Source organism: Peromyscus leucopus, chromosome 4, assembly GCF_004664715.2.
Source record: "Peromyscus leucopus breed LL Stock chromosome 4, UCI_PerLeu_2.1, whole genome shotgun sequence".
NCBI lineage: Eukaryota > Metazoa > Chordata > Mammalia > Rodentia > Cricetidae > Peromyscus > Peromyscus leucopus.
Window position 1 is genome coordinate 65,147,388 of NC_051066.1, and position 13,565 is coordinate 65,160,952.

The 13,565-nt window shown below is 35.7% G+C and overlaps 1 protein-coding gene across 1 annotated transcript; it reads left to right on the forward strand.

Moving 5' to 3' along the window:
- Positions 1 to 8,190: 8,190 nt before the first annotated feature.
- LOC114693898 (olfactory receptor 4A5-like) lies at positions 8,191 to 9,111 on the forward strand. Its single transcript, XM_028870444.1, has one exon. It carries the CDS (start codon positions 8,191 to 8,193, stop codon positions 9,109 to 9,111), a length of 921 nt encoding a protein of 306 aa, XP_028726277.1.
- Positions 9,112 to 13,565: the final 4,454 nt, after the last annotated feature.

Consider the following 13,565-nt stretch of genomic DNA (forward strand, 5'->3'; position numbering starts at 1 on the left):
CCTTTTGTTTGTCCAGAAACTTTTGAATTTCATGAGGTCTCATTTATTAATTGTTTTCTTCCCAACTGTGCTGAGTGTTCTGTTCAGAAAGTCATTTCCTGTGCCAATGAGCCCTAGTCTATTCCTCCCTTTCTCTTCTATCAGGTTTAAGGCATCTGATTTTATGTTGAGGTTTCTGATCCATTTGGAGGTCAGTTGTGTGCAGGTTGTAAGTATGGATCTGGATTGCTGATTTTTGACTCTTCTACATGTAGTGGTCCAGTCTGACCAGCACTGCTGTTGAAGATGCTGTCCTGTTTCCAGTGTGTATTTCTAGCTTCTTTATAAAAAAAAATCCCAAGTGTTTATATGTGTGTGGATTTATGACTGAATTTTCAATTCTATTGATAAACATGCATACTTTTTGCCAATTCCATGCTGTTTCTGTTACTATAGCTTTGGAGTACAATTTGAGGTTGGTAATGGTTATAAATTCAGCAAATCTTTAATTATTAAGGGTTATTTTAGGTATTCTGTGTTTTCGTTTGTTTGTTAAATGGAGCATGTGTGTGTGTTTTCATATGAAGCTGAAAACTTTCCTTTTAATTTGTATGAATAATTGTGAGGGGTATTTGATGGTATTTACTTTTAATATGTAAATTACTTTTGATAGAATGAAATTTTTACCAAATCAATCCAAGTAATCCATGAGCATGGAATATACTTCCATTTCTGGTATCATCTTCAATTTCTTTCTTCAGTGTCTTAAAGTTTTAATATACAAGTCCTGCACTTGCTTGGTTAGAGTTACCTCAAAATATCTTATGTTTTATGAGGTTATTGTGAAAGGTGTTGTTTCCATGATTTCTTTCTCAGTCTACGTGTCATTTGTATACAAGAAGTCTTCTGATTTTTGTGTATTAATTTAGTATAGAGTTTGCTGAAAATATTTATCAGCTGTAGGAGGTTCTTGGTAGGAATTTTAGGGTTCCTTTTGTGCACAATATTTTGACTGCTTCCCTTCCTATTGGTATCTCTTTGATCTCCTCCAGTTGTCCTATTACTCTAGATGACACTTCCAGTACCATGCTGAATAGGTATGAAGAGACTAGACTTGTCTTGTTTTAAATTTTAGTGTAAATACTTTGTTTCTATCCCCATGTAGGTTGATGTTGGCTCTGGGCTTGCTGTAGCTTTATTATGCTGAGGTATGTTCCTTGTATCCCTTGTCTTTCCAGGACATTTTTTATTATTTAAAGATATTTTTAAGTTTAGATATATTTTGAACATGTTCTTCTCCTCTCCAAGTCCTTTCTGATCCTCTCTCCCAGCCTACCCACTCTACTTTAAGTTATTTCTGGAAAACAAACAAAAATCCAATACAACCACAAAATCTTCCTAATCCAACCAACCAACCAACCAACCAACCAGCAAACCACATCCCCAAACAAACACCAAATTATAGCCAAATAAGAGCCCATTTAAAAAACTTTAGAGTTCACTATATGAATAAACTACCCCTAAACAAGAGGTCTTCCCTAGAATTGTTCATATATCCAGTGTCACTCCATTGGAGGACACTAATTTTCCCTCTCCTGGCAAGTACATTGACAACTTAGTTGTTTTTAAACTATGAAGTGTTCATGTGTCTCTCCATCCAGGGGTCTAGATTGGGGTTTAAGGAACATTCACACACATACACTTTCACAGGCAACTATATACATTGTTGTGCAAAAGAGGAACACTAATTAATGCCTCTAGACTTTTCTGGCACTTCTGGCTAGGGCCAAACTGCCTTTAGATGATTGGACATTAATGGCTTCTGGCCAAGGGTGAGATTGTTAAGGACTAGAGGCAGAATGACTAAATTTTAAAGTTCTGTTTAAAAACTGCCTGACTGTTTTCTTTCTCCTTTTTTTAATTCTTATGGTGTGCACTCTTGAGATCTCAAGAATGTATTCCTCCTCCTATTCCTCTTCCCCCTCATGGAACTGTTGGTAGCATTTTTGTTTGGTCTTTTACTTACTAGTGCCATAAAAATTGGCTTGGAAACTTTTATTTGCACAAATTAGGTCAATTTCATACATAGTTGTACAAATCATAGCATCTTTATTTTTATACAAAAATATTTCAGAGCAGGTAAGAATATTCAATTAGCTTTGTCCAGTAAGTATTGATATTATATTTAAAGGTCCTTATATATGTTTTTATAAGTATACTAACAACTCTAATACTATATTCATCCTCAGTAAAAACGACCATTACTTTCTCCAACAAGGAACTCCAAAATTGGAATTCTTGAGCTAATGGAGTAGACACACAAGGCAAGTATTTTTGTAATACCTGACATACAGCTAATATATTGAATATTAGGTAGTCCTCACAGGACTATCTGAACTGGAAAAATGATTAGAATGATGATCATGTAGAGTTTTTTCTTTTTTTCAGCTCATTTATCTAGTAGATTACCTTGAAAGAAATTTGTATTTTGAACCAGGACTGAATATCTGGAATGAAGTCTATTTGATCATGTTAAATTATCTTTTTGACATGGTCTTTATTTTGGTTTGTACTTTAATGAGTATTTTTGCATCAATGTTCATGAGGGAAATTTATCTGTAATTCTCTTTCTTTCTTGAGTCTTTGTGTGGTTTGGGTTTCGGGATGACTGTAGGCTCATAAAATGAATTTGGCAATGTTCCTTCTGTTTCATTTTGTGGAATACATTGAGTATTGTTATTCACTCCTTTCTTAAAGTCTTGTAGAATTTTGAGCTAAACACCTCTGGCCCAGGGCATTTTTGGTTCTAAAAATTTAATGACTTCTATTTATTGTTTCTATTTCCTTATATAAATTATATGAATGTGATTTTACTTTGGTAAGTGGTATCCATCAAGAAAATTGTCCATTTCTTTTAGATTTTGTAGAGTATAGGTTTGTGAAGTAAGACCTAATAATTCTTTGACAATCCTCAGTGTCTGTTATTATGTCCTTTTCATTTCTGATTTTGTTAATTTGGAAATTCTCTCTCTGCCTTTTAGCTAGTTTGGATAAGGGTTTGTCTCTATCTTGTTGATTTTCTCAATGAATCAACTCTGTTTCACTGATTCTTAGTATTATTCTTTTTGGTTTTATTTTATTGATTTCAGCCCTAAGTTTGATTATTTCCTACTTTCTACACTTCTTGGATGTGTGTGCTTCTTTTGTCCTGGCTCTTTCAGATGAATTGTTAACTAGACAATATGAGATTTCTCTAGATTTTTTATGCAGACACTGAGTGACTTGAACTTCTCATTTAGCACTGCTTTCATTGTGTTCCATGTGTTGTGCATTAATCTCTGTCTTTATTTTTTCCTTGACCCAGTGGTAATTCAATAGAGAGTTGTTCACTTTCCATGAGTTTGTAGGCTTTCTGTAGTTTCTGTTGTTGAAATACAGCTTTAATCTGTGGTGGTCTGATAAGATACAGGGGATTATTTACATTTTTATTGTATCTGTTGAGACTTGCTTTGTGAGCAAGTATGTGGTCAATTTTAGAAAAGGTTCCATGCAATGCTGAGAAGAAGCTGTATTCTTTAGTGTTTGGATGAAATGTTCTGTAGATATCTGTTAGTTTAATTTGATTCATAATATCTGTTAGTTCCATTATTTTATTTCTGTGTTTAGTTTTTGTCTGTATGACTTTTGCATTTGTGAGAATGGGGTATTGAAATCTCTCACTATTAATGTGCAAGGTTCATGGTGTGATTTAAGCTTTATTAATATTTCTTTTACAAATGGGGTACCTTTGAATTTGGGGCAATGGTTGTTCAGAGTTCAGACTTCATCTTAGTGGATTTTTCCTTTGGTAAGTAATTCATTGATTTCAGATAGAAGGAAGAGAATAACATGGAAATGTGTATTTTGTTATTTTTAAGTAATAATTGAGCTCTCAGAAGTTTGATCATGTTAGATTATTAACCTAATTTAAATATACACGTTTGAATCTTTTTAAACTTACCAGAGAGAGAGGCACAGTCATAAGCACAGTTATACATCTTGGAGGTTATTAAATTTATCTGTACGTTAATTAAGCTGAAAGAGTTAATTTTTAGTGGAACCTATGAGGCTTGTGTGACATGGAAGATCCATTTGCAACTAATGTACCCAGTGCAGTGCATGACAAGAATATTAAAAGGGGCAACGATGGAGCTCTAGACACTGTAGTGATTGATTTCTTTTTCTTAAGAGATTTTCTATTCATTTTACACACCAACCACAGATTCCCCATCCTCCCTCTTCCTGCCCCCCAGTCTTCTCCCCCAGCCCACCCCTCATTCCCACCTCCTCCAAGGCAAAGTCTCTGATGGGAAGTCAACAGAGCCTTGTACATTCAGTTGAGGTGGGTCTAAGACCCTCCTCCCTGCACCAAGGTTGCTCAAAGTGGCTCAGCATAGGCACTAGGCTCCAAAAAGTCAGCCCATGCACTAGGAACAGGTCCTGATCCCATTGCCTCGGAGCTACCTAAACAGGTCAGACTAAACAACTGTCTCACTTATCCAGAGGGCCTGGTCCAGTTCCATGGGGGGCTCCTCAGCTATTGGTCCACAGTTCATGCATTTCAACTAGTTTGGCTAGTTGTCTCTGTACTTTTTCCAATCATGGTCTTGATATCCCTTGCTCATAGAATACCTCCTCTCTCTCATTGATTGGACTCCTGGAGCTTGGCCTAGGACCTGGCCATGGATCTCTGTATCTTCTTCCATCAGTCACTGGATGAGGGTTCTATGATGAAAGTTAGGGTATTTAGCCATCTGATCATCAGAGTAGGCCAGCTCAGACACCCTCTCGACTATTGCCAGTAGTCTATGGTTGAGTCATCCTTGTGGCAGTTTCTCAGAAAATGGAGAATCAATCTTCCTCAAGACCCAGCTATACAACTCTTCGGCATATACCCAAGGAATACTCAATAATACCACAAGGGCACTTGCTAAACTATGTTCATAACAGCATTATTTGTAATAGCCAGAACCTGGAAACAACCTATATGCCCCTCAACTGAAGAATGAATGGGTAAAGAAAATGTGGTACATATACAGAATGGAGTACTACTCAGCAGAGAAAAACAATGACATCATGAGGTTTGCAGGCAAATGGATAGAACTAGAAAATATCATCCTAATTGAAGTAAGATGGACTCAGAAGGACAAACATGATTGATTTCTTGTAGACAGAAACAATTATTTCACTAACAATGAATTAGAATAAGGGATCAAATAAATGAATTTCATTCACTATAGCTCCACAGAGATTTTTGTCATTATTCAAATGTCTCAACTCCATTCAAATGTGCAGAACTATACTTAGCTTTTTTTTTTTTTTTTTTTTTTTTTTTTAAGAATTTTGATGTCTGCTTTCCGGGGCACCCCTCTCCATCTTGAGGTATCTAAGTTTTGTTTTGTGTGTGGTTTTGGACTTGATGAAGGAAGGATGTGCACACAGAGGTATTTACAGTGTCCATGGGGACAGGGGTCTCGGGATTGAGTGGGCTGTGAAGGGCCTACTCTAAAGAGCCTTCCTGGCTTGTGTCTGCATCTTGGAGAAAGGAACCAGGATCAGTGCCTCTTTAGACTGTCTAGAGCATTACCCCATCCAGAGGAGCAGGGCTGGAATGCTGTCAGCCATGGTAGTGGCACCCTGACCTCCCAGTAGTTGGGTCTTCACAGGAAGCTGCTTTTTCCATGTTCTTTGGGAGGGTAGAGGGGTGGTGGTGGTGTCATTACTGGCATGTTCTGGCATGTTCTCTGAAGGAAAGAGCATCTTGTTATTATTTGCTTAAAATGGATGGTCTTTTTTTTTTTTTTTTTTACATTGTGATCTGTATTACACAAGAGAAAGCTGAGAACATGATTCTCTTAGAAAATGTCGGTCATCAAGAAAAAAAAAAAAAAAAAAAAAAAAAAAAAATGCACACACACACACACACACACACACACACACACACACACACAAAAAAAAAAAAACCCTAAAACCAACCAACAAGGGGGAGGAGCGTTCATGTTTGAAGGTTCCTTGGTGTGTGACCTGTCTTGCAGTATACAAGCTCTGTGTATTGATGTTTAATGACGATGACCCTGCATTTTGCAAGATTTCGTTTTTTTTCCTCTTTTGCTTTTTAGATGAATATGTATATTGATATTTTAAATCCATCTTTGCTTTTTTTAGAGGAGTTTATAATCAACTTGTAACATAACAATAAACATTTCCTTTTTAAAATCCAAAAAAAAAAAAAGAATTTTGATGTCAACAGATTCTGTAGGTTAAAATTTCTTTAGAGCCTCAGAAATGTTTGGATAGTGTCTCTTTCACTGTTAGAGTAAAGCAGTTCTCCGCTGGGCTGTGGTTAGGTAATAGGGATGCTGCCATCTTTACACTGGTTCACATGACTTGCCTTATCTAAGTATTTTTAAACAATAACTGTTAGTAGTAATTGTCTTACTTTGGAATTGTTTTTTCATAGTAAAGTCCATGGCATTTGGCAATTGACTACATTTGTTGTTGTACCAGCCAAGTCTTTTCTCCCTAGAGAGTATTCATGGGAAGAAACCTTTCCAGGAGAGATTTCTTCATTTGAATTTGATCCAACATTTTAAAAAAATAATTTATAATGACCTTAGAGTCTCTTATATATTCTTCTACATTCATGGATAATCTCAGTTTCTTCAATATGAAGCTATGGATATATATGGGGGTGTGATTTAAGAAAGGTGAGAAAGGTATTGTAAAGATTCATTTTTACTGAGTGAGGGACTGAAGACATCTTCACCTGCTTAGGAGAAAAGTGCATCACTGTTGTATCTACGGGATGAATCTCAGACAGCCCTTCATTACACAGAACTACAGTAGACAGGTAGAGGTTACTGTAAATCCTTCACATATCTTTTTTGCTTCTCCCTAATTTAATACAAGGAGAAAAGTTCATGGAAGTGTTGGTAGCATTTTTGTTTTGTCTTTACTATTGTCATAAAAATTGGTTTGGAAACTTTTATTTGCACAAATTAGGTCAATTTCATGCATAGTTGTACAAATCATAGGGTCTTTATATTTCTACAAAAATATTTCAGAGCAGGTAAGAATATTCAATTAGCTTTGTCCAGTAAGTATTGATACTATATTTAAATGTCCTTATGTATGTTTTTATAAGTATACTAACTACTCTGTCTACTACATTCATCCTCAGTAAAAGCGACCATTACTTTCGCCATGAAGGAACTCCAATATGGGAATTCTTGAGCTAACAGAGTAGACACACAAGGCAAGTATTTTTGTAATATCTGATGTACAGCTAGTATATTGAATATTAGGTAGTCCTCACAGAGCTATCTGAACTGGAAAAAAGGTTAGAACAGATAAATAAATAAGAACAAAGAGTGTTTAAAGTCTGCTTTAGTTTTATAGCCTGACTGTTTTCCACACGGGAAGGTAGCACATATCTGTTACATGGGTAGCCATACAAATTCAATTTATTTATTTATTACATTGAATCATGTGTGTTACATTTTGTATGACACGTTAACAAAGAAATGTAGTTTTTAAGTAATATTTATACAAGAAAATTTAAAGTTACATATACCAAGTATATTAGAGTATAAGAGAACAAATATATTTTATATGTCTGCCTACATGATGTATGTGCACCATATATATGCCTGGTGCCTATGTAAATCAGAACAAGTTCCAGATAATTGTGAACTACTGTGTGTTTGCTGTGAATTGATCTAGTGTCCTCTGTAAGGGAATATTGCACTCTTAATCACTGAGCCATCTCTCCAGTCCCATATTGAAGGGTATTTACATCATGTAGATTTCTGAAAAGCCGGTGCCTTTTTCTAACATTTATAAAATATTTGCCAAAATTAACATTGTTTTAAAATAAGTGTGTGTACATTGACTGTAGTATAGAGATATACTGAGACTTAAAATAGACCCTTGTACTTGCAGAAATAACTAAGATACCCGAGGAGGAAAAGAATCATCAACAGGAGGGCCACTGTGATTATTGGAAGAGGAATTCAGGACTGCTTATTAACAAATTTCTATCAAGTTCACCATTGTAAAAAATAAGGAGACAAAGATTTCATGTTGAAAAAGATTCATGGCCATATACATACTTCAGGACAGGTCTTGTTTTGACTTTTCATCTCTGAAACAAACCTCCTCATAAAGAGGTCAATGGGACAGAGTAACAATGTCACAGAATTTATTTTCGTGGGCCTTACTCAAGATCCTGCTGGACAAAAAGCCTTATTTGTCTTGTTTTCACTCATTTACATTGTGACAATGCTGGGAAACCTGCTCATTGCAGTGACAGTGATCGCCAGCCCTTCTTTAGACTCCCCAATGTACTTCTTTCTTGCCTGTCTGTCACTCCTGGATGCTTTTTATTGCAATACCATCTCTCCAAATTTGATTATAGATTTATTATATAATAAGAAGACTATCTCCTTCAAAGCTTGCATGGTCCAGCTCTTCGTAGAGCATTTATTTGGTGGCGTTGAGGTCTTCCTTCTGGTATTCATGGCCTATGATCGCTATGTGGCCATCTGTAAGCCACTGCACTATTTGACGATTATGAACCGACAGGCTTGCATCCTCCTGTTGCTGGTAGCTGGGGTTGGAGGCATAACACACTCTCTGATTCAAGTTCTGTCTGTGTATAGACTTCCTTTTTGTGGTCCCAATGTCATTGATCACTTCATGTGTGATATGAATCCGTTGCTGGAACTTGCATGCATTGACACCTACTATCTGGGCATTACTGTTATTGCCAATGGTGGAGTAATCTGTGTGGGAATTTTCACCTTTCTCTTAGTCTCCTATGGGATCATCCTAAACTCTCTTCAGACTCATAGTCAGGAAGGGAGACGCAAAGCCCTGTCCACTTGCAGCTCACACATCATGGTAGTTGTCTGCTTTTTTGCTCCCTGTATTTTCATATATGCCAGGCCTGTATCCAATTTTCCTATTGATAAATATATTGCCGTGTTTTATACAGTTGTGAGTCCCATGCTGAATCCATTGATATATACCTTGAGAAATTCAGAGATGAAAAATTCTATAAAAAAGCTCTGGTGTAAAACACTAACAACATAAAATAAGGCTGTTTCCTCATTAATTTGTTATAACTAAATTGAAAACCAGAGATGAATTCTAACAAGGGATCCTGCCTTCTGCTCATGTAGGCATGTTTTGAATTATACAAAAACCACTGAAATGAAGAATGAAGAAAAAATTTTCAGCTGAGATTGTGACAAAGGTAGGTGTGAGCCTTAGCCCTTAATGCTGAAGGCAAGAGAATGTTTAGAAGGTGAAAATGGTTATGGTACTCTTTCATATTACAAGTAACAATAAACAAAGACACCTAGAACATTTTTTTCCTCAGGTAGTATTGAAGTAAGACTAGAAAAATATCAACATGGGGAATTTCAAATCATCCACATTCATGAAAAAAGAACAAGAGTGATATCAAATTTCAGGGACTAAAGGGAAGTTTTTGTGATGGCAATCGTTCACTAACCCATCAGCATAGTGGAGATGGTGGCTGTGTCATATGCATTGCCTCAAGAGTGTTCCCCTTCCTTATGTCAGGGCCTCTGCTGTTTTATTTTGAGTGCTTAGATAGCAGGCTGAAGCTGTACTTAGCTGATGACACCAGCAGACAACAATTTCAACTGATCTTCTGCTGCTAATGCCGCTGCTGCTGCAGCAGGATTCTAATTCTTGCATACCATTCTAAGCCCTAGTGGAGAAATATTTCTATAATATTCATTACCAAGGAACACAATTACATTTATATTTCAAACAATAGTTGTTTCTCATGTTGTCTTCATGTTGGTGAAGAATTTATCAAAGAACTTATGTATAAATACCATATTTACAAAAAAATACATTCAACTTCAACATTTCACTTAGGCTTAAAAGCAATTTATTTTGGTATAATCAAAATTTTCTTTTGTAATTTCTGTTAAAAAAAAACACTACTAAGTTTGTTCTCAGTTTTCACCCCGTTTGGGACATCACAAACCAAAAAAAGGATAATATTATTTTAAATTGCAATATGAAACGTTGTATACAGTTGTATCTATGCTTTGATGTGGTTTTGATGTATCTTTGTTTTTAAATAAATATTATTGTTATATTCAAAGTCTACAGTGTGATGCTGTGATAAATGTATCTATAATAAAGAGATTGTTCCAGTGAAGATAGTAACTTTTTTCAGCATATCACATATAGCTTTTCAGAGTGTTTGCTTCGTTGCAAGCCTAGTCAAAATTCACTAACTTCACACGACTTCCAGTAGCACTCAGTTTCATATGCATTCACTAGAGCATACAAATTTTACATTCATATATGTAAGAAGAACAAGTCTGGACCTACAAATTAAAGTGTTCTTACAACTTTCATACTTGTATTAATTAACTATGTCCTGAAGTATGTGTACCTTATTTTTAAATGTTGTAGGATCTTACCAATTGTGAAAATTACTGAAAGTGGTTTTTTGTGCCTTCCTGATACCATTCCTGTGTCTTCCCGAACAAATTTAATCATTTTAACATCATATTTGTGTATCCTTAAGTATATTTTGATATCTTTATTAATTTTTTAAATAAAAAATACATTCATGACACACAAATCATTTTGTAACAAACAATATGACTCCAGAGTCCACATATTTACTGTTCCTTAGGCTTTCTCCAAGTATGTCCTCCACCCTCTCTAGGCATTTATTATTTAGTGGGAAAATTGGAGTCACTATTTGGTTACAGTAGTCATTAATTTTTTTATGCTAGTTGATGCTTATGTGAGACTGTAACAGGCTGAAAATGTTTGTATGACTCAAGAAATAAGAAAAGGGAAAAGAGATTTTTAGTAAAACAGAAATAAGTAGGGTTGTCAAGAAGGTTGTGTCTATAGTTTCCCTACACTACATTCTGGAAGCACATGGTTTTAACTCAGACATTTTTGATGTACACTGTGAGGCATATTTGTAATTTTATTTAGAAAGTGATCCAGATCCATGCATTTTTATTCTGAATATGGACTCTTCCCTTTAGTATCCTGATCTTGATGACCAGGGAACAGAATATGTATTGTAGCCTTCCTTCCCAGGAAGAACTATATTTACCAACACGATCAGTGGTTCTCTACTGCCATTTTCTGTACCAATTTGCTCATACTTCACAACCTCCTTCTTTCTAAGAGATAATGATACCATGTATTCTGATAAATTACTTGTGTGAATGAGTATGCTAGGACTGCTAAGCTTAATATTTGCTAAATATAGGACTTTGGAGGAGGACTCATCAGTTAAGAGTATGCTAATTGCTTTTTCAGAAGACCCAAGTTTTTGTTCCTAGCACCTACAGCAGGTGGCTTACAACTGACTAAATGTAGTACCGGGAATCTGATGCCTCTGACTTCTGTGGGCACTTGAATGCACATGGCACACATATATTTGATCAGGCTCACATATGTACACATAAATTCAGAAGCCTTAGAAAATCAAGACACAATGCCAATTTATAATGAATCTAGTAATGAACAGATTTAAAGCTGTTGAAAAGCCTCAAAGTGAGGGTCAGATGAAGTAACTGCTATAGATTTAAACATGTTAGCTACTTTATAGTAACTCAATGCAGTCTAAAGTCAGTAGTTTTAAGAGTCATTGAGAGACCCTTATGAACACTGAAGTCATATGAAGCATGCAATTTCACATCAAATAGTACATATTAGAACAATGGGGTGGATGCTCTTAAGGTTAAGGTTATATTTCAAATGTAAGCCTTCTAAGTACAAGCACTTTAAATACAAGAATGATGCTCTGTTAACTGACATGTGGAGGGTTGATTGACTTTCCAGAGAATAGATTTCTGGAAAAGAAGACCCTTCACTGAATTTCATTCTTAACAACTGTACTAAAGTGTAACACATTTTAAATAAGAAGTTTGAGTGTATTAGTGACTGTGATACATTGAGATTTTCCTTTAAAGTTATTTATAATTAAGCTTTAGGGCACCATCAGAGTAAAGGCTTTGATCGTGCATCCTTATATACATGTTCCTTTATATTTTGTTTTATTGTTCCTTCCTCACGCTGACATTTCCTGTGTGCCATTCTTCTCCAAATGGTTCCCTTCTTTTCTCCCATTATTCATCTCTTTGCTTTTATTACACAAAGTCCATTGTAATCTCTGTTTTCCACCTCCCTTAAGAATTCTTCTAATAAAACATCTTAACCTCTTACTAAAATAAGTATTTTCCAGACCTCAAATCAGTATATGACAATATATAATGAATATCTGTTCAGAAATTAACAAAATTGAAACTGAAGGAAAGGTATATTAAGCTTATCATTCAAAGATATGATTCTTTGTGTGTACCTATTTGTGTGTTTTTTTTATTTCATTTTTGAGATTATAATCATATCTCTTCATTCCTCTTCCTTCCTCCAGATCCTTCAATAAACCCCCTCAATTCTACTTCAAATTCATGGCCTCTTAATTCATAAATGTTACTTAATTCATGTATTTATATGTATATACATGTATATTCCTAAGTATAACCTGTTCACTCTGTATAATGTGACTTATATTTATGTTTTTAGGGCTGATCATGTGGCACTAGACAACCAATTGGTGTGGTCTTCCTTGGGGAAGATAACCTCTTCAGTTACCAGCTTTCATCTGTTCCTTATAGTTCTTTGTGTAGGGGTGAGGCCTCATAGATTTTTCCCTGTCAATTTTGGCATATGCATTGATGTTGTCATTGTTCAGCTCCCATTTGGTCAATCACTTTGGTGAGACTATGTGTAGCTTCTAGCATTAATAGGAGAGACACTTCACAGCATACTCCTCTGACTCTCAGAGTCTTTCTATTCCATCTTCTGCAGTGTACCATGAGCTTTCAATGTAGAGGTGTTTTTGTAGATTCATCTACTGGGACAAGTTTCCACATCTCTGTATTCTGATTGGTTGTGGTTTTCTATAGTGGTCTCTGGCAAAGATATAATTCTTTAAAAATTGCTTACACACAAAATGAGAATGTCTTCTCCAGCATAGCCATAAGCCCTCCAATCTACAATGGTGTCCTGCGTGCATGATATGCTAGTTCAATGATGGCACAAATTTGTGAGAGTAACAACCAATATCTGATTTGATTTAAAGCCCACTCCACATGATTAAACCCATACTCGATGCGGTTTGGGTGACTAAGAACCCTGAGACTCTATAGCCCAGGGAATTTGTATAAAACCAGATACTACTGTTCTACTAAGATAACATAGCCATAAAATGACTTCTAATGACATTCTGCACTATACTTATAGGTCAGTGCCTTGGTCAGCTGTCATCAGAGAAGCTTCCTTCTACCCAGATGGGAACAAATATGGAAATCTGCAGCCAGAAAATGTATGGAGATTGAGAAACCTTGGAGCACTCAGCCCTAGATGGGGTGTCTCCATCAAATAGTACCTTCTCAACAAGGCTCAGGAAACACTCTGGAAGCGGTAGCAGAAAGAGTTTAAGAACTAAGAAGGCATAGAGAACACCA

Excerpts from the sequence above, each read along its gene's own strand:
- LOC114693898 (XM_028870444.1), top strand. The coding sequence starts at position 8,191 with ATGGGACAGAGTAACAATGTCACAGAATTTATTTTCGTGGGCCTTACT.